Source organism: Petaurus breviceps, unplaced genomic scaffold (genome assembly GCF_028583685.1).
Source record: "Petaurus breviceps papuanus isolate PSGF00001 unplaced genomic scaffold, PetGlider_PUasm1.0 37, whole genome shotgun sequence".
In the NCBI taxonomy this organism is placed as follows: Eukaryota; Metazoa; Chordata; class Mammalia; order Diprotodontia; family Petauridae; genus Petaurus; species Petaurus breviceps.
This window is the reverse complement of record NW_027186296.1, coordinates 74,931,175-74,953,331: the sequence shown is the minus strand read 5'-3', so window position 1 is coordinate 74,953,331 and position 22,157 is coordinate 74,931,175. Positions and strand designations below refer to the sequence as shown.

Sequence of the window (22,157 nt, the reverse complement as noted above, 5' to 3'; positions counted from 1 at the left end):
TTCATTCATTCATTCATTCATTCATTCATTCATTCATTCATTCATTCATTGCCATCTAGTCCATCACATTGCAGTTATCTAGGGGGATTTTGGGGATCGAAATTCAAATATTGCCCCAGATAGGGGCAGACAGAACAAGGAGAATGGGACAGGGAGAGATTTCTCCTCTCAGGGATATGATTTGGAAGCCAGACTCACATGTCAGCCCTCATTCCCACTCCTTTCTCTTCAGTGCATATGAGAAAATAAGACAAGACAACAGCTATGAGGGTGGTCAAGATGGCATGATCATCCAAGGAGAGAAAGGACCTAGGATGCAGACAGTGATTATACTCCAGAGGAAAAGGAAGAATTTTAGAATAGTAAGGAAAGGTGGTGGGGGTGGCTAGGAGAGGACACGGTTCAGTCAAGGACCTGGGAGAAAATGATAGTCTCTCAAAGAATAATAAAATTCATTCATTAAAGTATTTCTTGTGCACACAATGCTATACTAAGTGGGATGTCAAGGATAAGATCCTGCCCTTGGTGAGAGAGCTCATCATGCACACACAGACAGACACACACACATACACACACACCCCAAAGGAATATATGATTAAATGTCAGTGCAGTGACTCAGTTGAGATAGAGAAGTACAATGCAAAGTACACTTTCTATAGTTAGAGGGTCTTAGTTCAAATTCTACCTATTTTGCCCACTAGTTGTGTTAACTCAGACAAATCACTTAAGCTTTCTGGATCTCAGTTTCCTCATCTGTCAAATGAGGATACTGGAAAAGATGACCTCTGAGATCCCTTTCTAGCTCTAGATTTGGGATCCTGGTGGATGAGAACAGTTGGGGAAGGTTTCTTGAAAGTGATGAGACTTGAGCTGAGCTATTGTTCAGTGGGGTAATTTCTAAGAGGTCAGTAAGTTACAGAATTTTCCATTGAATCTAATTTCCCTAGAGGACTCATGAAAAAATTGAAGGAAAGGAAACAGTGTAAGTAAAGTTATGGGTGTTAGATTTAGCTTTTGAAGGGTCACTAGAGAATTCTGGAGTCCAACCTCTTTGTTTAGCAGATGAAGAAATTGAAGCCCAGGGAGGTTAGCTTGCCCAGGGTCATACAACTAGAAAATGTCATAGATGGGATTTGAACCCAAACTTTTCTGATTACAAGTCCAGAGCTTTATCTACTATGCCATGTTACTCTGAAACCCACCCCACAGGAGGCCCTCAATTCTCATGGAGGTAGTAGGATGACGAGCAGATGGCTATTCATAACACTAGGCACTAATGAGATTCTTTGTGGGAGGATCCAACCCATTACTGAACTCTGACCAGACTTTTCCCGATGAGGTAGGAGGACGGGGCAAAGCACAATCCCATTTAATCTTTTCCTTCTTTGAAAGTAATATGACTTTAACTGTCACTGAGCAGTGTGACCTGCTTGCTCATAAATATGTAAGTAAAAGACTGTTTTTGCTTGTGTACATACATGTTAGGGTTCGTGTATGTGTGTACATGTACATGAGACTATCTCCTTATGCATATTATGCATCTGTGTTTCTGAGTGTGATTCTCTACCTTGCATGCATGTTCCAAATTCAGGCAATTTAGGTCTTCTTTACAGGGAAAATGGGTTGTGTTGGGCCTGCAAGAAAAATGTGAAGGAGGCGGGTGAGGATAAGAGAGACAAAAAGCAAAGTAAAGAGGTACCAAGAGTTGTTTCTTTTGCTTTATGTTCATCTTGGTCTGTGGTTTCATTTCTAAGGTCTTTTACACTTTTGGAAGACATGGACAAATTAATTTTATATCCCTATTTGTCTGTTCAAATGTATCTTTAAATGTTCTTTTGGGAAGCAAAGCATGAATTCTTACGGTGAGTCATTTTTGGTGCAAGCCACAAAACTCTAAACATTACTAACTTCAGGGGTCCATCTAAAGAGAGCACTCCTAAAGAGAGTAGTTTATGCAGATGTAAGTAATTGATTAGTGAACACTTTGAAGTCAAATGGTGATGAGAATGGGAATACTCTTCTTTGACAGGGCCTATTACTACCTTTTGAGTGGAAAAGGGACAGTCACTGGGATTCACATTGCTGGTCCTTGAAGAGCAGAAAACAAGTTTCTCTCACTTGCTAAGAGTCAGGGAGGGCTAGGTCTACCTCAGTTTAGAGAAGGTACTAGGGTTGATAAAGCAATCATTGATTACATTTCAAGGTTAGTGAGAATAGTAGCAAATAGTTTCTATATGATTATTTCTTTAAATCTTATACTAAACAGTGAATTGTGTTTTAAGCAATTCAGATTTGAAGGCATTTTAACTCAGCTACCTGTCATTTCACAAATAACCAGGGTTGGTTTGGCTGCTCTTGCTTACTAGTTAGGTGTTGACTTCTTCAACATCTTATTTTCCTTCTTGCAGCTGTGCTTTTGGTCCAATAAAATAATTTTGCCTAATGGAATGAATGAATGAAAGGTCTTAAGGACTTACTAAGTGTCAAGCATATGCTAAGTACTGGGGATATAAATGCCAAAACAACAGCTATTGCCCACATGGAGTTTATATTCTAATAGAGGGAGATACAGATGGCCACCAGGGAGGGCTATTTTAGTTTGGGAAGTTATAGGGATATGGTAGAGCCAGAGGGGAGCAGACCGACACATCCTTTGCAGAAGGAATGACAGGGTTGATTTGATTTTGGTTCCAGGATTGGGAATAGAAGTACTGTTTTTTCAGTTGAAGGTATGAGTATAAAAAGATGGCAAATTGTTATACATTATGGTTTTACTAAATAGTTTTATTTTATAGAAAAAAATTTGTATTTGAGTGGAAAGAGAATGTTATACTCTTTCTTCTCTATAGAAAGCCCATTCATTTGGATATTGAGTCACAGTACTGGCACTACCACCTGCCTGATGGCAATGAACCTAAATTGAAGATATAATACCCAGAGGGGGAAAAACACAAAACCAAAAAACTCCAACTTCACATGTGCTGACTTTGCAAATCCAAATGTAATAAGTGACAGCAAGCACTGAAGAAAGAAAAAGGGGACAGGGTTTTGTGACTGATTTCTCCATTTCTAATTCTGAATGGAAATTATGATTGTTGATGTTCCCATTCTCTCCTCTTCTCCATTGTTGCCCACGACTTTTTCAGCTGGAGGGAACTCTCCAGCAATAGAGGTTTGACAGAGCATTTGTAGAAGTTCAAGAGATTAATTTTTTTTGGGTGGGAGAGGAGGCTTCCCCTACTATGTGGTTACCTCCCTCTCAACCTTTTGGGGAAGAGATGAATTGTGAGAGGAAAGAGATTAAGCAACATGAAACTAAATTCTCAGGACACTTCAGTGCAGAGATTATTGCTTTCTGGGAAACTCTGTTAGCTTTATGTATCCTGGCATTATGGCTCCACATATTTTCCTCTTTTTTTTTTTTTTGGAACAGGATACTCTGTATCATTGTTCTTATACAGGTCATAATGAGAAGTATTATTTAAAGGAAGAGGAAGGTGGTGAGAGGTGAAGGGAGTAGGAGAGAAGGCTGTGCTCCATCTTTCAGAGTTTCTTCAACGGATGATCTTAATCTAAAGTAGTTCTATTGGTTCTTCCCTCGGACAACATAAAAACAAGGAAGTTGTAATAATCACAGGATCAGAGATTTGGTGCTGAAGGTCATCAAGTCCAACCTCCTTGTTGGGTGTAGATGAGGAAACCAAGGCCCAGGGAATTTAAGTGACTTGCCCAGGATCACACAGTTAGTAAATGTCATAAGCAAGGATTTGAATCCACACTTTATCGATTCTAAGTCTAGTGCTTTAGAGGCACCATGTTGCCTCTAATGGATTTGGTATGTGTTGAAGCCAACCCTATGCAAGGTCCCTGTACAGGTCCTGCCTCCTCAGGATGACAAGATGGAAGTGTCAAGAAATTCCAATCTTCAATTGACTGTCTGTAGTACCAGGTCCCAGGAAGAGAGCTGTGAATCTTCATTAGAAGATTCAACCCTTGTTGGACTCTGTCCAAGCCTTTCTTTCCTCTTTCCCTGATAAGAAAATTCCAAGTTAATAAAACAGAGAGAAGAGAGGCCTGAATAAGATACCCTAGGATAGGGATTAAGGACCTCGTATGTCTCATCTCTGCTCAGTTACTGGGTATATGTCTTTGGTGAAAGCTCCTGTGCCTTGCTAGTCTCCACTTTCCCCACTTAGAAAAGAAAGGGAATAGAGGCAGTGTTGGGACATGAAAACCTTGGGTTCTAGCCTAAGCTGTGCTTCTATATAACTACAGAAGTGTGGACTGGTCACTTAACTTCTCCTGAGTCTTTGTTTTCCCACTTGTAAAATGGTGTGCAGGGGACATACAGACTGGATGATTTCTAGGGCCCTTCCTATTCTAACACTCTAGCATCCAAGTCATGCTTTTATGCATTCTCCTAAAATTCATGAGACAGATGTCTACAGAAAGCTCTATAGGAAAGTAGAAGCCCAGAAGTCATTTGTACTGATGGGTTGCCTGGGGCTCTGGAAATCTGGGTTTCAGAGGCAGTAATGAGCTTTCCTTATGTCCCTTCCCCTAATACAGGTCATGAACAACACACTGCCTATCCCTTCCACTCTGTGCCATCCCCAAGCTAGGTGTTAGCTCTCACTCTGACCTCACCCTGGGTAAAGATCTTTTCAAATCTTTGTCTTTGGGCTTATTTTTCAGCTGAAAGAACTAGGAAATGGAGGAAGAAAAACAAAGAAGAAAAGAGCCTGTTTCTCTTGCTACTCTAGAGAATGGTGTGGAGAACCTGGGAATGGAGTTCCTGGTAATCTTTTATCTTCAATATCTTATCACTTTCACTATCAGCAGCCACTTCTAGACTTAAATCTCTCATTCCCCACATGTACCATCAATTTGAAATTATCTTTGCCTAAGCTACTCCCCCTTCCACTCAGTGTTACCTCTCTCACTTTATTCACTCATTCAAATATTTATGGAGTACTTTCTATGTGGTCAGTGTTGTGATAGGCATTGTGAGGAATACAATGATATCTAAGACATGAATAGATCTGAAAGTCTGTCATGAGGAAAAGACATATGTTCTGATGGTTTCCAGAGAGGAGAACCTGCCTCCAGTTTCTTCTCTATTTTCCACATAGCTTAGATCTGACCATACTACTCCTTTAATAAAAAAATCTTCAATGGTTCTCCATTTTCCCTATGATAAAACTCCTCAGACAGATATTTTAAAAAGTCTTTATTTAATTGTACTTTTTTTCAATTAACAAGGATTTTTGTCTCTAAAATTATCTCCACTCACAAATAGGAAAAAAAATGTTTTAACAAATATGCATAGTCAAGCAAAGCAAATTCCTCATTGACTATGTCCAAAAATGTATGCCTCATTCTTTTTTCTATATTATTTGTTTATTTATTTGTAGTTTTCAACATTCACTTTCATAAGATTTTGAGTTTTAAATTTTCTTTCCCTCTTTCTCTTCCCTCCTCCTCAAGATGGCATGCAATATGATATAGGCTCAACTTATACATTCATATTAAACATTTTCACATTAGTTATGATATAAAGATGAATTAGAACTAATGGGAGGAACCATGAGAAAGAAGAAACAAAATAAAATCACAAAAGAAAAGGAGAGCAAATAGTATGCTTCCATCTGCATTCAGACTCCAAAGTTCTTTCTCTGGATATGGATAGCATTTTCTATCATGAATGTTTTGGAACTCCAAAAGTCTTAGATCCTTGCATTGCTGAGAAGAGCTAAGTCTATCAAAGTCAGTCATTGCACAATGTGGCACTGTGTACAATGTTCTCCTCATACTATTCATTTCACTCAGCACCAGTTTATACGAGTCTTTCCAGGATTTTCTTAAGTCTGCTCATCATTTCTTTTCTTTTCTTTTTCTTTTAAAAAAAATTTTTTTTTTGGCCTTTTGGAGGGCAATTGGGGTTAAGTAACTTGTCCAAGGTTACACGGCTAGATTTTTTTTGTGTTAAGTGTCTGAGGCTGGAACCGAACTCAGGTCCTCCTGACTCCAGGGCCGGTGCTTTACTCACTGTGCCACCTAGCTGCCCACATCATTTCTTTTCTTTTTTCCAATTTATTTTTAGTTTTCAACATTCATTTCCACAAGATTTTGAATTACATATTTTCTCCCCATTTTCCCTTTACCCTCACCCCAAAATACTGAGCCTACCGAATACCCCTTCCCCTAATCTGTTTGCTCATCATTTCTTATAGCACAATAGTATTCCATTACATTCACATAGCCCAACTTGTTCAACCATTCCCCAATTGATGGACATCCTCTCAATTTCCAATTCTTTGTGACCATAAAAATAACTGCTATAATTCTTTTTGTCCACGTGGGTCCTTTTCCCATTTTTATGATTTCTTTGGGATACAGCCCTAGAAGGACATGCACAATTTTATAGTCCTTTGGGCATAGTTCCAAATCGCTCTCCAGAATGGTTTGATAAGCTCACAATTCCACAAACATTGAATTAGTGTCTCAATTTTCCAACATCTTCTCTAACATTTATAATTTTCCTGTTTTTTCATGTTAGCCAATGTGATAGGTGTGCTGTGGTACCTCGGAGTCATTTTGATTTGCATTTCTCTAATCAATAGTGATATAGACTATAGCTTTAATTTCTTCCTCTGATAATTGCCTGTTCATATCCTTTGACAATTTATCAATTGGGGAATGACTTGTATAAATTGGATGCAGTTCTCTATTTATTTTAGAAATGAAGCCTTTATCAGAGACACTGGATGTAAAAATTATTTCCCACCTTTCTGCTTCCTTTCTAATCTTGGTTGCATTGGCTTTGTTTGTGCAAAAACTTTTCAATTTAATGTAATCAAAATTATCCATTTTGCATGTCATAATGTTCTCTATCTCTTGTTTGTTAATAAATTCTTTTCTTCTTCATATATCTGACAGGTAAACTATTCCTTGCTCTCCTGATTTGCTTATAGTATCAGTCTTTATATCTAAATCATGTATGGATTTTGACTTTATCTTGCTATAAGGTATAAAATGTTGGTCTAAGCCATGTTTCTGCCATACTATTTTCCAGTTTTCCCAGCAGTTTTTGTTAAATAGTAATTCTTATTCCAGAAACTGAAGTCTTTGAATTAATCAAATAATAGATTACTATTGTCATTGACTGTTGTGTCTTACATAGCTAACATATTTCACTGATCCACCACCCTATTTTTTAGCCAGTACCAAGTAGTTTTGATGATTGCTGCTTTATAAGACAATTTAAGATCTGGGACAAGTAGGCCATCTTCCTTTGCATTTCTTTTCATTAATTTCCTTGATATTCTGGAACTTTTGTTCTTCCAGATGAATTTTATTATTTTTTTTTTCATTCATTAGGGGCCTCTTAGGTATAAGGCGATGAGTGAAAATAGTTTTTGCTTTTTCTAGCTCTATAAAATAATTTTTTGGTAGTTTGGTATGGCATAAGTAATTTGATTTAGGTATAATTGTCATTTTTATAATATTAGCTCAGCCTACCCATGAGCAACTGATATTTTTACAATTATCTACATCTGATTTTATTTGTGTGAAAAGTGTTTTGTAATTGTGTTCATATCATTCCTGGGTTTGTTTTGACAGTTAGACTCCCAAATATTTTATAATGTCCACAGTAACTTAAAATAGAATTTCTCTTTCTATCTCTTGCTGTTAGGCTTTGTTAGTAATTACATGTCTCATTCTGAATCTTCAGTTCATTCCCTCTCCTGTTAAGAGATGAGTGGCGTGCTTCATTGTTTGTCCTCTGGAACTGTGATCGGTAACTCCATTGATGAACATTCTTAAGTATTTTTTTGTTTGTTTGTTTATTTGTCTTTATAGTGTTGTGATTATTTTATAAATCGTTCTCCTGGTTCTACTCACTTTATTCTTCTCCTAAAAGTCTTTTTAGATTTCTCTGAAACTATCCTTTTCATAATTTCTTTTGACACAATAGTATTCTCTTATATTCATATGCCATTCAATCATTTCTGAATTATTGTATACCTCCTTAGTTCTAGCTCTTTGCTGCTATAAACATTTTTTTTTAAAGCAATCGGGGTTAAGTAACTTGCTCAAGGTTACATGTCCAGTTATTATTTCTGGGTGTGGTGCTGAGTATCTGAGCCCGGATTTTATCCAGGTCATCCCGACACTGGAGCCGGTGCTCTTACTCGCTGAGCCACCTGGCTGCCCCTAAGCAATTGGGGTTAAGTAACTTGCTCAAGGTTACACGGCCAGGTGTTTCTGGGTGGGTGCTAAGTGTCTGAGCCGGGATTCGATCTCCAGGTCTTCTCAACACTGGAGCCGGTGCTCTTACTCGCTGTGCTACCTGGCTGCCCCTTGCTATAAACATTTTTATACATGTGGATCCTTTTCTTCTTTCTTTAATCTTTTTAGGGTATAGACCTCATTGTGGTATTGCTGCTTTCCAGAATTGCTGGACCAATACCACCAACAATATATTAATATGCCTTTTTTTCTCCTTAGCCCCATCAACATTTGTCATTTTCCTCTTTTGTCAACATTGCCAATCTGATCTAGGCATGAGTTGGATTTTCAGAGTCATTTTAATTTGTGTTTCTCTAATTATTGGTGATTTGGAGCATTCTTCATTATGGCTATTGATAGCTTGAATTTCTTCTTTTGAAAACTACCTCTTCTTATCCTTTGGCTATCTGTTAAGTGGGGAGTACTCAGCTTGATATTTAAAGCCTTCTTCAACCTGGTTCCTTCTGTTTTTATCTCATATATTTTTTTTCTTCATCAACTCTCCATTCCTGTCAAACTGGTCTGATGCCTATTGCCCATTCACAATATTCCATTCCTTGCCTCTGTGCTTTTGCACAAGTTTTCCCCTGTGGCCAGAACATATTCTTTCCTTAAATAATAGTTATAAATCTCCTAGCTGGATTTAAAATACAACTCTAGTGATGTATTTATGTCCTACATCAGGCTTTTCTGGATTCCCCCAGATAGTAGCCTAGTCTCCCTCTTGAAGTTACTTTGTATATATTTTGTACTTTATTACTTACGTATGTATTTTATCTCCCTAATAGAATGCAACCTTAATGATGGAAGGAACTGTTTCATTTTTATCTGTGTATGCCTACAGCCTAATAAATCTTTGTTGAATTGAATTGAATTAATACTAGTTAATACCAATTAATACCAATAAGTGAACTGAATTAAGCCTGTGGCTTAAATTATAGGGAAACTGAATGACTAAATAAAGGAAATAGCTTCCTAGCAAATAGAGATTTTTAAAAAATGGAATAGGGGGCAGCTAGGTGGTGCAGTGAATAGAGTACCTGCCCTGGAGTCAGGAGTACCTGAGTTCAAATCCAATCTCAGAATTTGACATATAACTAGTTGTGTGACCTTGGGCAAGTCACTTAACCCCAATTCCCTTAACTTCCCCATTAAAAAAAAATGAAAGAAAAAAATGGAATGGACTTCTTTGTGAGTTCTCTGTGACCAGTGCTGCTCAAACAATTCCATTCAACCCAAAAAACATTTGTTAAACGCCTAGCATGGTGTTAGGTTCTGGGGGAGATACAGTATCTTCATAATCATACATCAACATCATATGTCTATACCATTCCTACCCTCATGGAATGGATATGACACCAATAGAAGTCATCAGGGATATAATAGAAGGACCAATGTAGAGGGGTCATTTACTTCAATGTTCTCATTGTGCAGAGGAGTGAACTGAAGCCCTGAGAGGTTTAAATGACTCTATCTGGGTCATACAGGTAGTGTCAGAGATAGGACTTGAACCCATATTTTCTGATTATGAATTCATCTCCCTCTCCCCTGCTCCAAATGCCATAGGTAAGGGTTGGCTAAATCATTTTTAAGTATCCCTTTTTTATCTGAGGCTCTCTGATTCTAAGGAGCATGCAAGTTAGTATCCATCCTTCAAAGACCAAAGTGGGTCTTATTTCCATGAAACCTCCCCCAGTAATTCTAGGCTGCATTGATATCACCTCTTCTTGGTCATGACATGTTGTCTGATGTAACTAAATTTCATTTCCCTTCTACTTTTGTGTCAAATTGTTTGTAATGTGTCTGTCTCTTATCTTCCCTGCATGACTGCAAACTTCTAAAGGCATAGACTGTGGTTTATTTTTAGACATAGTATTTCTATAGTTAAAAATTATATTTATTATACTATGTCATTTATATTTATTATATTATTATATACATGTGTTTTACTATAAATTATATAGTTAAAATCTTTATTAAAGAACCCTCCACTTTATCTAGTTTTACTCTAACACTTCACTAGAATGCTAGTAAACTTCCACACATTAATGTTTTCAATTCAGCACACATTTTTTACGGTCCTCTTAGGTACAAGGTGATAGGGATACAGAAACAAACGTGAAACAGTTCCTGCCCTCAAAGAACTTATGTTCTATTGAGAGAACATATACATAATATACAAATAAGGAAATATAAGATGTATATGAAGTGATTTCAAGATGGAGAGAGTGCTATTAACTGGGGAAATCAGGAGAGACTTTACCCCATTGCAATATCTGAGCTTGGTTTTAAAGAAAATCTTCTGGAATCATGACTGGTCATTGAATTGATGAGAATTCTTTAATTCTTTCAAAGTAGTTCATCTTAACAATGCTGTTATTGTATAAACTATTCTCTTGGTTCTGATTAGCTCATTCAGGGCATCAGTTCAAGTCTTCTCAGGTTTCTCTGAAACCATCCCCTTCATCATTTCTCAGTGCACCAGAGTATTCCATCACATTAACATGCTATGACTTGTTCAGCCATTCCCCAATTGATGGCTGCTCACTCCATTTCCAATCCTTTGCCACCACAAAGAGAGAAAAGAATGTGTTTCAAGATGAATCACAAACCAGTATAAATATTACTATCAGAACCCACCTGGGTCTTCAAAATAGCAAGAGAAGTGTAAAATTGTTCACTACCCCCCAAATACATGCAAATACAAAATATGTTTCAGAACCGTGTTCTCATCAATTTTTATTTTTACAGCTTAGTTTTTTTTTTCTAAACTAGTGAATGAAACAATAAACTGTGTTTAACAGTTTAAACTTACAAAACATTTTCCTTACAATAGTCATGTGCATTATATGGCATGGTATAGTGGATATGGAGACAGAATACTTAAGTTTGAGGTCTGACTCTGCTATGTACTAGCTGTGTAGCCCTAGGAAAGTCACTTGGCTTCTCTGAACCTCAGTCTCCTTACCCATAAAATCAGGATAATATGCCTCTGTTTGTGTTACATCCACCCACCAGCCTGTGAGCTCCATGAAGGTAGAAACCATGTCTTATGTAGATAATATGCCACCTTCCTCATAGTTATTACCTGTTTCCCCTATAATAAGACCTATCCCGAAAATAAGCCCTCCCCTTACTGTGTAAGATTCCTCTAAAATAAGCCCTCCCCTGAAAATAAGCCCTATTGAGATTGCTATTGTAGTGAAGGTGATCCCCTGCGCTACACGCTACATTACGGTACCCTCTGTATGCACCGTCCCCCCCACTCCCCCCGGGTGAAACGCACACTGCGCTCCGAGCTACATCCAATCAGAGCTGCAGCAGTGAGCGCGTCATCCTGTTCTTCCCCAGTGATTTGCTTATTGAATAAAGGTACATTTTTTTGTTCACATTTACCTGTTTATTAAAATTGCTGTCAATGTTCATTAAAATAAGCCCTCCCCTGAAAATAAGCCCTCTGGTGTTTTTCTGTCCAAAAAAATAATAAGATAGTGTCTTATTATCGGGGAAACATGGTAAGAGGTAAGACATAAGGTATCATATGAGTATTTATTGTTACTATTGTCCCATTTTTGAGACAAGGTAACTGAGTCTTGAACGGGTTCAGTGACTTGCCCACAATTATATGGTCAACAAGTGTCAGAGCTGGGATGTGAACTGGTCTTCCAACCTGAAGTTCAGTGTTCTTACCATTGTGCAATGCACAACGGGGAAGGGAATAAGCATTTATATAGCACCTACTATTTATCAGGCATTGCACTAAGTACTTTTTTGGGGGCAAATATTTCATTTGATCCCCACAATAAACCTTAGGGGTAAGTGCTATTATTATCCCCACATTATAGTTGAGGAAACTGAGGCAAACAGAGATTAAGTACCTAGCTAATGTCTGAGACCAGATTTGAACTCAGATCTTTCTAGTTTTAGTCTCAGTGCTTTGTCTGCTGTATCATCAGCTGCCTCAGTAGTGCTTGTATTTTCTATGGAACCTAAGCATGTTGTAAACTCATAGTGAATATTTGCTGACTTTCCTTTTTCATTGTCCGGTCCTTGTCTATGTGTGGAGGAGGAAGGCCAGGACACTGATAGACCTGTATGGGATGAAGAGCGGGGGACTGATTTGGATGCTGGGGCCCAGCCCTCCCCATTCTGGAGGTATGAGCTTAGAACTTCTCTTTGTATGGTGATGACAGCTAAAGGTGGGAGCAGGAGTCAGTGAGAGGGAGGGAGATTCTGTGCAGACACTCCTTTTTCTCTATTCTTTTTTCCTTTCAACCCCCAACCCTATACCAATGTCTTCTGATTCTAGCTACTGGGGAAACCCTAAAGTGGGTCAGAAGAAATTGTCAAGAAATAGGGATCTTCTCCAGTGGTGCATATCACCTCTGTATCACCCATATCACCTCCTCATAGGTCAGACCTTTAGATTCAGGAGATTGCAAGAAGTTTTACTAGGCTGTGGGTTGTGGGAATGGGGTTCCTACATAGAAATGTCCACCTGACTTTCTGAAGAGGGGAAGGATATGTGGGATGGGGGAAAGGGATGCAGAAAACTCCATTCTGGGGATGGAAATGTTAAGATAATACTGCCCATCAGAGCATGGGAACTGAACTGTACTATGGCCCTGCAAGTGTATGTATATATATCATACATATATGATATGTATCAAACAATTAACATATTAGACATGCATGTAATTATATAAGAATATTACCCATGTGTCTATTATATACATATATGTCTATATCATACACACAGAGCCATGGTACTCAGTATCATAGTAGTCAATGTGTATGTATGTATATATACTTACCCCATCTCTACATACACACATCAAATATGTACACATACAGTACATGGTTATATTTACATGTTTATATACAGGTACACACATATACATATGTACATGCACACATAATGTATGTGTACTTGTGCATGTGTCACACACATCAACATGTGAGTGGAAGGATAGTATTCCTGAGGCTGGTAGTTTTCAGTTCCCTTTCCTGATAAATGTAAATCATCTAGGGATGATATTCATCCAGTTCAGCCTAGGGTAAGGTTTGCCCTGACCTGCTGCCAACTTACATTGGTCTGTCTGCTGGGATGACATGGCAGTAACTTAGCTTTTTGTGGGACTAGACAGATTTAACCTGAAGGCCTCCAGGATCGCTGGTGGTGTGGGAGTTAGCTGGGGCAGATGAGAGCTGGGCAAAATCAGTTACTGATTGTTGGCTCTGGTAGGAGAAGATTGCAGCCTGTTTCTTCGAAGGTGAGAACATTTTGCAGAGACCATACTAAATTGTTTCGATGGATCTTCTTGGGCCTGCTGTGTACAGGTAAGACACTGAATCTGTACTTTCTGGGGACCCAGAAGAGTTCCACATACCCCCCACCTGACCCCTGGTTCAAAGTTCACAAAAGACTCCTTCTAGCTCTGGTCCCCTGGGAAGTGCCAATTCTGCAATTTCCACAAATTTGCTCTCTGGAATTTTGGTCTTCCCCCTTTTCAACATCTCCCAAAGAGCCCAGGGTGTCTTCTTTCCAGGGTGTCTTCTCTGAAGTCCCTGATATGTTCTGTCCTTTACTCTCCGAGTCCCCCAGAAGCAGGTGACACTTCAAAGTTCATTGAGGGCAAGGTCCATGCCTTGTTCATGTGGGGATCCCTCCCCTGTTCCTTGCACACAGTAGGTCAATGCTATTTGTTAATTGACCAGTTGCATATTTGGTGGTTGAGGGATAGCACTACCTGGCAGAAAAAATACTGTCCTGAGCCTGTAGACCTGGATTTTAGCTTTTGCTTAGATCTTAACTAGATGGGTGCTTCTGGGTAAATTATTTAATGCCCTTGCCTTCAGTTTTCTCAGCTATAAAATGGAAGGATTGGATTAAATGGTCTCCAAGGTCTCTTCCAGCTCTAACAACTTATCTTTTCTCTTAGCATTACTATATAGTGGAAAAGGCATTGACTCTGCAGTCAGAAGACCACTCAGGTCCCTTTCAACTCTTAAATCCTGTGATTCTCTGTGTCAGAGGTCCTGGCTTTCCCACCTGCCTCTGAGGCTTAACTCTGTTTGGCTTTCAGCAAGTCACTTAACTTCCTTGAACCTCAGTTTCCTCATCTGTAAAACAAAGGATTGGACTGGATGGACTCTAAAGGTCCTTCTACTTCCATGTTGATGATCTTATTCTATGATCCTGCTCTTGTGGGATTGAATTTTTGATTTCCTAAGACTGGACAGTGAGACTAATTGAGTCACTTGCTCCCTACCCGTACTGCCCCTGTAGCCTCTGTTAGGGGTAGAGAAGGGCAAAGCTACCTGGGCATAGGGGTGGCACTTACTCTGGAGAAGTCATTATCCTAAAGCTCCCCCCATATCCCTTCATCTCTTCTAGCTTATGTGGCCTTTGTGCTGACTGCCTGTCTCCTGAATTTCCAAAGGGCTCTGGCTTTGTTCATCCTCACATGTGTAGTCCTTTTCTTTCTGGCCCACAACCTGTTCAAAAAACTTTTGGGAAAGAAACTGTTAAGATATCTGAAGCCCCTCAGTAATCCTACCTTGAATCTCTGGCTGAAACGGTGAGTAAGAGAAGGCTCCTTGGGTCCCTGGCTGCCTCTCCAGGCCATCTTAGTGGGTCATTCTGAGCTGGGTTAGGCTGTCACGGCACCATGCCCCCTCCCCTCCCACTACTATCCGGGGGAGATAAGCCCATTTGTTTGAGTTTTATTGGCCCTGGCTTATTCCACTCACTGCTGGGTTTGTCTTCCCACCACGGGGAATTTGACCAAATCACGCTTGCTTTCTCTGGTTGCCTCTGGCTCAGTAAGATCTACATGGTTTCGAAGCTCTTCCATCTTATCCTAATTTGTGTGCTTCCTACCAGGGCTGGGGAACCTGTGACCTTGAGGCTACATGTGGTCCTCTAGATCCTCAAGTGTGGCCCTTTGACTGAATCCAAACTTCACAAAACAGATCCTTTACTAAGGGGATTTGTTCTGTGAAGTTTGGATTCAGTCAAAGAGCTACACTTGAGGACCTAGAGGGCCACATCTGGCCGTGAGGCCACAGATTACTCACTCCTGCTCCCTTGGGCTTTGAGTGAACTGGAACATGTCTCTGTTCAGCCTCAGGCTTTGAATTCCCATACCAGCATTTCCCTGGTCCCTGGGTCACAGTGTCCTGGGCCACAGGCCAGCTTGGATTAGCATCTGCAGGCTTGGGTGCTGGAGGCCTGGCTCTGAGCATAGCATTAAGGACTCTATTACTTAGAGAATGTACAACCACAGAAAGGGAGAAACACCCAACAATCAAGATTCCTCACCCTGTCCTCGATATATATTCTGATTAAACCTCCTGCTGTTGAAAGGACATGCTCAATGGGGACATCCACCTCTCCTCACCCCCTTTGGAATTTACTATTCTGGAACTTAGGCTTTCAAGGTATGAGAGTGATGTAGGCAACTCATGACATAGGTTGGAGACTGGCCAGCTGTTGATTGGTCTTCTCACCTGACTCTTCACACTGGCAACATTCCTGGGCCTCTGTGAATCTGAACCCAGCTGAGAGTGCCCAAGTGCCCTCTGTACCAAGTTCCTTGGGCTGGCCCTGCTTTGCCACAACTGGGGACAAACTCCATGAGGACAGAGGACCTATCTTATCTTAAATTTTGTTTCTTCCTCAAAGCTTATCTCAGTACTCTGCACAAGTCAGCAGGTAAAGGCCCTGTGATTTCATAGGCCTGACAACTTCCTTCATTGACAAAGTCTTAGAAAGTTGCCTCAGAAATCAAAGCACAGAGATAAATGACTTGCCTGTGATCACACAACTAGTAAGTGTAAGCAGTGGGATTTGAACTCAGGCCTTCCTGATTCCAAGTTTAGCAAGGTACCCACCATACTATGCTTCTTCTCATTCTGTACACACTAGGCAGTTAATGTTTGCACAAAATAAAGAATGAGTGATCATCAGGCATAGTTCCTGGGCTAGGTCTGAATGCATGTACAACCTTTGGAAAAATCCTAAATCCAATTCTGAGCCTAGTCCAGAAATCCAAAGAGGCCCATGGTAGGACTTTCTCCTTGTTCTAGACTAACCTAATAGAAGTGTGATCCTCCTGGAAATGGTGCCCTAGCACAAAGCCCCAGCTGGCCTTTACTAGTTACAGCTTTTGGTGGGCTTACCCATGGGTAGTGAGTAACATGTTCCCCGGTACTACATCTGCAGATGCCTGGGGGCAGCAGCTTTGGTGGGCCTGGTCTTGTGGCTGGCTCTGGACACCTCCCAACGGCCGGAGCAGCTGGTGTCCTTTGCAGGCGTTTGTATGTTCATCATTTTCCTCTTCGCCTGCTCTAAACATCACCTCGCAGTGAGTCTACAGGCTGGGCTGTCTGTAGGGGGTGCAAGGGAGGGAGGGAGAGTTTTCTTTCTTCCCCTGTGGTTTCCCATGAACTCCTCAAGGCTCTCTTTCTTCAGGAGAAACCTGCTATCCTATGACTAGACTAGCAAGTTCCTCCTCACCCCACCCCACCCCACATAGCCATAAATCAGTGGAGATTTCTGAGGCATGAGTATGTGCCTGACGGTATTGATAAGTAGTTAAGAAGCAGTTATGCCTTAGGGCTATGTCTAAAGCAGGCCCCTGGGGCAGATGAATGGTGGATGTTGGATTGGAGGGGATGTATTCAGTCCTAGAGTGGTCCCTCCCATTGCATTGGTCAGGAAGGGGACTTAGTGAACTCCTAGTCACCGGATCCAAGATTTAAAGTTGGAAAGGACTTTAGGGGTCATTTAGTCTAATTCCCTCATTTTCCATACAAAGAAACAGAGGCCCAAATAAAGTAAGCAACTTGCCTAAGGTCACACATACAGCTAAGTAAATAGCAAAATGATCACCTTACAGTAAGAGGGAGATGGGCACCGTGAGAAGAAGGCACTTACAAAGAACTCGTCCTGGCTCCAGCTGCAGTCTGGCCTGGGGTGGGGTCTTCTCACCAGCCCCAGGCTCACTACAATCAGGATCATGGCCTCTTGCTCCCATAGGCTTGTGAGCCTGGGTTTTAGCCTCCCTCACTCCCTCCTGGCAGCACACTCCTGCACATTGAGAGGAAGGGATCATTGTTTTTCCTCTGTTTGACCTTCTGGATTTGGAGGCTTCTCCAGGTTATGGAGGTATTGAATACTGTGCCAGGGAAAGTGCCTCAGTTCTTGAAATAGATTCTCTCCTTCTATATTCATGGCTGGGGTCAGGGTCCCTCTGCTTACTTTTCCCAGAGGGCATTAGGGCAGGGACCTAAATATGACTCATCAAAACTGTCAAGTTCAGTTCAGTCCTAGATAAGGCACATTGGGTTCAAATCAGGCCACGGGTCCCCCATGAATACATTTCTGTTGAAAGTAGCACTAGAAAATTCCCCAGTCTTGGACAGAATGGCTTCGTTTTGGGGATCTTAGAGTTTGTGGTCACAGTTCATTGGGGTAAGGTGTCTAGGTCACAGAGGGATTCAGTGTCTCAGCCCTCTCTGTTCAATCCATCACACCAAACTGACCAAATCCACTAGATCAGGGGAAATACCTCCTGGTAATCTCTTGACTTGCTCCTGGCCTTATCCCATATTCTTCCCTGAGCTCCTAGGTGGTAGATTGCTACCTAGAGGCCATTCTTTTGTGGCAGAGGCCTGGAAAACATGGGCCTCATTTTCTTCTGTATTTCAGGTGTCCTGGAGGGCTGTATCATGGGGCCTTGCTCTGCAGTTTGTTCTTGGCATCTTTGTTATCAGAACTGAACCTGGATTTGTGGCATTCCAGTGGCTGGGCGACCAGGTCAAGGTATGGTAGACTGGGCCCTGGGTTCTATTTGTGTCTTCATGCCCTGGGAAGGTAGAACCAGATAGGATATATCACCTACATTTCCCTCTGTCCCCCCTCCCTTAGAGATCCATATCTTAAAGAATTTTTTTAAAAGGAAAAAAAGTTCAGCAAGACTAACCAACACTGAATGTTTGATGTTATATGCAGTATTTCACACCTGTGGTTGCCCACCTCTGCAAAAAAAAAATAAGTGGGGTGGGGGAGATATCTTCTTATAGCTTTTTTTTTTTGTATGAAGCTTGGTCATTCTGTTTTGAAATAATCATCATTCTTTGGTTTGATATAATAATTCATCCTTTTCAAAGCACTTTTCTATCTACTATTTCACTTGAGATATGGGACCAGATTGTAGAAATTGTAGAAACATAGAGCTGGATGGGGGAATCTAAGAGATAATCTGGTCCATTCTCTCTCTTTTTCTTTTTTTAAAGACTGGTGGTTATCATACTAATTTTTCTCAGATCTGGAAACAGTAGCTTGTGCCCCTAGTAACACCTCTGAAATACTGAGTTGGAACATTCTCCCAAGGGCCTTAAAGCCTTTCCAACCCCTGAGCTCTCTCAGACCCAGAGATGGGGTATCATTCAAAATGGTGACTTGAGAGAAGCAGCAGCTTTCTCCTAATCTCAAAGAGAGTCAATGACTCAGTTTTCTCCATTGGCATCTGTTTTCTCAACCTCCCTGCCTTGCCCCTACACACATCATACACCCCTTGGTTCCTAGCCTCCAGCTGTTGTGTCCCTTGCCTTTTGCAGACCTTGACTTTCCCCAAACTAGCAGCATCACAAGAGACCATCAGGACGTTAGTGAACTGTGAAGTGTATGTACAGCACATTAAAATTCATCTCTCCTGTAGCACTGATCATATATTCCATCCATGGAAACATCTGCATTAATGGGTATGAATCTAGGACTTGGGTCTTCTATCTTCCTGCTAGAGGATGAGAAGCCTCAAAGAGAGCTTTTTTTCTAGAAGGGAAGGTTCAAATCTTTCAAACCCTCAGTTGCACAATGGTATAATATTGCTGAGACAAAACTGGACTAAGAATGAACGTGACATAGGGACTCTCTGTGTGATCTTGGTCAAGTCATTTCCCTTCCTCTTGGCCTCTATTTCCTCATCAGTAAAGGGAAAGGTTTGGCTTTGGGGTCAGAGGCCCTGGGTTCAGATTCTACTTCTGACGCTTACTACCTTACTACCTTGGGTGTACCCTCCCTGTGCTTCCATTTCATTAGCTATAAAATGAGACTAGATGGTCTCAGGTAAACCTTCCAGCTTTAGATTTATGGGTGTGTGATTTCTGATATTCTTTATAGATCTTAGATTCTATGAATCAGAGAATTCAGTCTGTAAGCCTTGGCCCACAGGACAAACCAGGGCCCTATCTGCTGACCAAGACTTGTTATCTCTGCTAAGCATGTTAGTGAGACAGAGGCGGTCACCAGGAGGGTCCTGAGTCTCACACTGTTAACTGCTGGCTATTCTGGCCAGTGGGAGGGGAGCTCTGGAGGCAGGAAAACTGGTTTCTCTTCCTGCCTGTCTTTCCTTCCTCCTTTCATGCTGTATTTTTTTTGTTCCTCCCTCAGATTTTCCTGGACTACACTGTAGCTGGCTCCAGTTTTGTCTTTGGGGAGACGCTGGTGAAGGACGTCTTTGCCTTTCAGGTCAGGTCTGCATTTATAGATAGGAGACATCCTTGAGCAGCTGCTTGCCAGACATTAAACCAGTGGAGAGCTTGGTTCAATGACCTGCCAAACCAGAATGGAGACCTCTGGGAGCTGAGTGTCTCCTGTTGTCAGGGAGCTAGCCCTGGGCAAAGTGGCTTTTAAAATATGGGCAAGGATTTTTAAAAACTATTTTTTTTCAATTGATAAGCATTTATTTTCTCTCCCTACTACCTCCATTTCCTCCTAAATGGAAAAACAAACAAACAAAATCTCCAAACCACTCTTATAATAGACATTCATAGTTAAGCAAAAACAAATTCCCTAATTGATCATGTCCAAAAATGCATTTATTCTACATCTTGAGTCCATCACCCACCTCTTTGTCAGGTGGTGGTTAGCACGGGCAAGGATTTGTTCTGAGACTGGAGTTAGGTATACAGTTAAATAAAAAATTTTATAATATGCCCAGCCTGTGAGAAGTCTGTGGGGTTAAGATCCAGGTTTGGGGGATACCATCTGGGCTTAGGTGATGGACCAGGGCTGGGGTTTAGGCAGCATTAAGGTTAGAGGCAGGCAAGGTAAGCAGATATCTAGGGTGTAACCTATAGGTCCAACAAGAGACACTTTTTGATATGACTTTTTATAATGTACTTTTTTAAATGCCAGAAAATTTCGTTCTCCAGACCCATGGGTATTTATCTTGTGATAAAACCATTCACATGTGATGAGTAGTGTTTTGTGGCGGATAGAGTGCTAGAAGCTGTAGTGGGTTTAAATTCTGCCCCAGATGCCCTATAACTGTGTGATTCCTGCACAGGTCATTTACCTTCTTTCAGTTTTCTCATCTGTAAAATGGGGCTAATGATAGCCCCTACCTTGGGTGGTTGTGAAGATCAAATGAAATAAAATTGGGTAAAAACCCTTTGCAAACCTTAAAGTGAGATCATGTCAGTCATAGAGAGGGCTCAGAGGCCCCTTCAACATTTAACATGCAGGGCAGGGGAGGAGGTGGTTTTCAGACGAAGCCTAAAATACACAAACACAAATGCTTTGTCCCAGCTCTGGGCCCAGGATGATTGCTCTGCTACAGACTCAGGGGCACATAGGAATGAGTTTGCTAAACCCTTGGTTCAATCCAGGGACAAATACAAAAAGTGGTGCCTGGGACCTCATCTAATCCAGGAGGTTTCTGTAAAGTTAATGCCAAGTTAACACCATAATAAAATCAGATTAGATGTTTATCTCAAAGTTACACAGTTTTGAAAGGAGCTCAAATTATATTTTTGACATCATGTTATTTTACATTTTTTTTTAAACCCAGATGAATTAACAGAGAGCCCAGATTTCTGGTCTTAACTTAAATCTAGATATACACATAAACTTGGAAGGTCAAGAATTGAAGGGACTTTAAGGACCATCTGTTCTGACACCTTCATTGTGCAGATGAGGAAACTGAGGCACAGAGATTATTCAAGGACACAGAGCTAGTTAGTGTCCAGGTTAAATTAGAACCCAGGTCTCTGGATTCTTACTCTAGTAGCTTTATCAGTTACAACACATAGGAAAACGACATTGTTTTCTCAGCCTCAAAATGGGTATCACTTCCATTTAAATATTACTTGAAGGTTTGCAAAGTTTATCTGCATGCACTGTCACTTTTGAGCCCCATGATACCCTTCAATGGTAGGCATGTGATTATCCCAGAAGAGGAAATTGAGACTTAGGTGACTTGCCCGTGGTCACCTTGCTAGAATCTAAGACAGGATTTAAATCTGAATCTTCCTGATTCCAAGTCTAGTACCCTGTATTCCACATTTATAACCTTTCAGTATCACCAAGAAAAAAAAACAACTTATTAATTGGTGATGAAGGACTTTGAAACTTAACATTTAATCAAGGAGGAAGTAATAAGTGATGTTGATTTGTCATTAACCAAACTCCATGGCATTTCTCTGGGGTTCACTGGTCAGTCGCTCAGTAGATGGTCCTTGGGAGACTTTGGTCTCTTCTCCCAGACACTCCCTTTGTAAGGATCTCCACTGACTCTGGGCCCAGAACTGACCCTTGCAGAGACGTACTTGCCAATTCTTGCCTGTGGCTGGCTCAGACTGTGGTGGGAAGGTTGCTAAATATGGATGTTGCTGGTGACAATTGCTGTGTTGATGGGCTCAGGGGGTGACATAGCTGACGAGGTGTCAATGCCTAAGGAGGTGCAGTCATCTGGGGAAAGTAGTTCCTGGGAGCTCATATAACACAGAGAGATTCCAGCAAGAATGTTGTAGGTAAATAAAGGGAACCAAGGAAATCCATTCATCACCTCAAATGA

At 40.8% G+C, this 22,157-nt stretch overlaps 1 protein-coding gene across 1 annotated transcript in view; it reads left to right on the top strand.

Moving 5' to 3' along the window:
- SLC28A1 (solute carrier family 28 member 1) overlaps positions 1-22,157 on the top strand; it is a 65,002-nt gene that overhangs the window by 17,363 nt on the left and 25,482 nt on the right. The window contains exons 2-8 of the mRNA XM_069098727.1: positions 4,696-4,798; positions 12,359-12,447; positions 13,538-13,632; positions 14,690-14,873; positions 16,520-16,661; positions 18,008-18,121; positions 19,751-19,828. Coding sequence (XP_068954828.1) covers positions 4,712-4,798; positions 12,359-12,447; positions 13,538-13,632; positions 14,690-14,873; positions 16,520-16,661; positions 18,008-18,121; positions 19,751-19,828 — 789 coding nt within the window. The 5' untranslated portion in view covers positions 4,696-4,711. The remainder of the gene's footprint in view (positions 1-4,695; positions 4,799-12,358; positions 12,448-13,537; positions 13,633-14,689; positions 14,874-16,519; positions 16,662-18,007; positions 18,122-19,750; positions 19,829-22,157) is intronic.